This window comes from Salvelinus sp. IW2-2015, unplaced genomic scaffold (assembly GCF_002910315.2).
Source record: "Salvelinus sp. IW2-2015 unplaced genomic scaffold, ASM291031v2 Un_scaffold2348, whole genome shotgun sequence".
Classification (NCBI taxonomy): Eukaryota; Metazoa; Chordata; class Actinopteri; order Salmoniformes; family Salmonidae; genus Salvelinus; species Salvelinus sp. IW2-2015.
The window spans coordinates 17,628-20,963 of NW_019943673.1; the positions used below are offsets into that span (position 1 = coordinate 17,628).

A 3,336-nucleotide genomic window follows, 5' to 3' on the forward strand; every position below is an offset into this window, starting at 1 on the left:
CGTTACCTCTCCTGTACCACCACACCTGTCCTGTTTACCCTGTGCCTGTACCACCACCTGTCTGTTACCTGGCCTGCTACCACCACCTGTCTGTTACCTGGCCTGTACCAACCACCTGTCTGTTACCTGCCTGTACCAACCACCTGTCTGTTACCTGGCCTGTACCACCGCCTGTCTGTTACCTGCCTGTACCACCACCTGTCTGTTACCTGTCCTGTACCACCACCTGTCTGTTACCTGTCCTGTACCACCCACTGTCTGTTACCTGTCCTGTACACAAACCTGTCCTGTCCACCGCCTGTCTGTTACCTGTCCTGTACCACCGGCCTGTCTGTTAACCTTCCTGTACCACCCCTGTCTGTTACCTTCCTGTACCACCGCCTGTCTGTTACCTGTCCTGTACCACCACCCCTGTCTGTTACCTGTCCTGTACCACCACCTGTCTGTTACCTGTCCTGTCTACCACCACCTGTCTGTTACCTGTCCTGTACCACCCCGGTCCTGTTACCTGTCCTGTAACCACGCCTGTCTGTTACCTGCCTTCTATCCTGTACCACCCACCTGTCTGTTACCTGTCCTGTACCACCACCTGTCTGTTGACCTGTCCTGTACCACCACCTGTCTGTTACCTGTCCCTGTACCACCACCTGTCTGTTACCTGTCCTGTACCACCACCTGTCTGTTACCTGTCCTGTACCACCACCTGTCTGTTACCTGTCCTGTACCACCACCTGTTCTCGTCTACCTGTCCTTACCCCACCTGTCCTGTCCACCGCCTGTCTTTACCTGTCCTGTCACCACCGCCTGTCTGTTACCTGTCCTGTACCACCGCCTGTCTGTTACCCTGTCCTGTACCCACCGCCTGTCTGTTACCTGTCCTGTACCACCGCCCTGTCTGTTAACCTGTCCTGTACCACCGCCTGTCTGTTACCTGTCCTTGTTCACCACCCGCCTCGTCTGTTACCTGTCCTGTACATCTCTCTCCTTTTCAGGTAACAGACAGGTGGTGGTACAGGACAGGTAACAGACAGGTGGTGGTACAGGACAGGTGGTGGTACAGGCCAGGTAACAGACGTGTCTGCATCCCAAAGAAAGCTGTAATGAATATCTAGTGTTCTACATGACAGAGAATGATGTGTTGTATTTCCAGTGTCCTGTAACATTGTAAGGTCTTGAACAGTTGAAACAGGATGTGAAAGGTGTGTGCCTGGTCATATTGGCAGCCTATTCCCTATATACAGGTAGTGCAGTGCTTTTAACCAAGGCCCTGGTCAAAAGTAGTACACTATAAAGGGAGTAGRGTGCTATTTTGGACGCAGGCCTTGACTSTAGTGTGTTTTGTAACCAGCTATGACATGGTGTGACTTGTCCCTCTCTGTACAGGTGACCTCTGACAGCATGACAGTTAAACCGGTGGAGAGTCCAGCACTTCCCCCAGCAGGGACCAAACAGKCCCAGCCGTCCTCACAGAGTAAGATACTAGTCGTAGCAACCTTAACCATAGTTTACGTCCCAAATGGCACCCTATTCCCTTTATAGCGCACTACTTTCTAAATAGGGTGCCTTTTTGGGACAGTCAGTATGTTGCTACTCGTGTGTATCAGCACCAAACAGAAGGCAGATCTCTTATTGTGAAGCCAAACTATTTTCTTACAATGGTTGGCATCACTACTGCTGACTTTCCAAAGATCTCCCTGAAATTAAATATGGATGTTTTATTTCCATAATAAATATCATGTCTTTGTGTTTTTTGACATGCTGTCCATTCTTTTCTCTTCAGAAATATCCGACCCGAGCTTCGATGCTCCCAAGCCGTCCCAGAAGAAGAAGGTCCGGAAAGAGACAGGAAGTTAAGAAACAAGAACCCACATGAATTATTATGCAAAAGGATTGTTCAATGTGTTTAGAAATGCAATCAATCATTTGCAAGTACAGACTTTTATACAGAATAGTTTGACTGTACTTTTTAAATATCCCCAAAAAAGAGAGAGAACAGTGAGTGTCCAGCTCATTTAGCTGGGGCCTGGCGTCCAGCTCATTTAGCTGGGGTCTGGCGTCCAGCTCATTTAGCTGGGGTCTGGCGTCCAGCTCATTTAGCTGGGGGTCTGGCGACCAGCTCATTTAGCTGGGGGTCTGGCGACCAGTTCATTTAGCTGGGGGTCTGGCGACCAGTTCATTTAGCTGGGGTCTGGCGACCAGTTCATTTAGCTGGGGCCTGGCGACCAGCTCATTTAGCTGGGGGTCTGGCGACCAGCTCATTTAGCTGGGGGCCTGGCGACCAGCTCATTTAGCTGGGGCCTGGCGACCAGCTCATTTAGCTGGGGCCTGGCGACCAGCTCATTTAGCTGGGGGCCTGGAATACTGCCCCTACTGTGCTGGAAGTCTTCATATCTTCACCTCTTAATACTCAAATTGGTCATATTTAAGCCTAGGACGCTCGGTACACAGGGGGTGGCGGCGACACTGTACTAGCTAGCTAGGACGCTTGTAAACAGACGGTGGGCGCACATGTCTAGCTAGCTAAGGACTGTACACAGGTGGAGGGCCGACACTGTACTAGCAGTATGACTGTACAAGGTGAACACTGCTTTAGCTAGCGGACACAGGGGGGGTGGCGACACTGTCCAGCTACTAGACTGGGTTTAACAAAACAGTGGGGCGACACTTGGTCTAGCTAGCTAGGACTCTGGTACACGGTGAGGTGGGGCGACACTGTACAAGCTAGCTCGGACTGGTACCAGGTGGGCGACACTGTACTAAGCCTAGCTGGACTCTTGGTACACAGGTGGGAGGTTGGGGCGGACCTGTACTAAGCTAGCTAGGGACTGGTACACAGGTGGGGCGACACTGTAACTAGCTAGCTAGACTGGGTACACAGGTGGGGCGAACGGTGTACTAGCATGTAGGACTACTGGTCACCAGGTGGGGGTGGGGCGACACTGTACCAACTAGCTAGGGAACTGGTACACAGGGTGGGGCGACCACTGTACTAGCAGCTAGGACTCTGGTACCACGGTGGGAGTGGGCGCGCACTGTCACTAGCTAGAGACTGGTAACAGGTGGGGGACACGTGTACTAAAGCTAGCTAGGACTCTGGTACAACAACAGGTGGGAGGTTGGGGCGACAACGTAACTTAGCTAGCTAGGACTGGACCACAAGGGAGAGCACACTGTACTAGCTAGCTAGGACTGGTACACAGGTGGGGCGACGGTGTACCAGCTAGCTAGGACTCTGGTACCAGGTCGGAGGGTGGGGCCGACAATGTTACTAGCTACAGGGCTGGTACTACAGGTGGGGCCGACGGTTACCAGCTAGCTAGGCCCGCCTGGTACACG

The 3,336-nt window shown here is 52.3% G+C and overlaps 1 protein-coding gene and 2 long non-coding RNA genes across 9 annotated transcripts in view; 2 read left to right on the plus strand and 1 right to left on the minus strand.

Moving 5' to 3' along the window:
- Window positions 1-2,351, plus strand: part of LOC112073736 (protein LYRIC) — an 11,130-nt gene extending 8,779 nt beyond the window's left edge. Inside the window, exons 5-7 of one of the 2 annotated variants that reach the window (XM_024140975.2) lie at window positions 1,004-1,020; window positions 1,384-1,471; window positions 1,781-2,351. In XM_024140975.2, coding sequence (XP_023996743.2) covers window positions 1,004-1,020; window positions 1,384-1,471; window positions 1,781-1,854 — 179 coding nt within the window. In that variant the 3' untranslated portion in view covers window positions 1,855-2,351. The other variant, XM_024140976.2, reaches the window with a different exon arrangement.
- A 102-nt stretch (window positions 2,352-2,453) lies between these two features.
- The window catches only part of LOC139025187 (uncharacterized), a 2,075-nt gene continuing 1,192 nt past the window's right edge, over window positions 2,454-3,336 (minus strand). Inside the window, exons 3-4 of one of the 5 annotated variants that reach the window (XR_011476648.1) lie at window positions 3,135-3,232; window positions 2,744-2,756 (exon numbers count right to left, since the gene is read on the minus strand). This is a non-coding gene — a long non-coding RNA (uncharacterized lncRNA). The other 4 variants (XR_011476650.1, XR_011476649.1, XR_011476651.1 and 1 more) reach the window with 4 other exon arrangements.
- Window positions 2,925-3,336, plus strand: part of LOC139025188 (uncharacterized) — a 757-nt gene continuing 345 nt past the window's right edge. For both annotated transcript variants that reach the window (XR_011476654.1, XR_011476653.1), the window contains exons 1-2: window positions 2,925-2,972; window positions 3,161-3,250. This is a non-coding gene — a long non-coding RNA (uncharacterized lncRNA). The remainder of the gene's footprint in view (window positions 2,973-3,160; window positions 3,251-3,336) is intronic.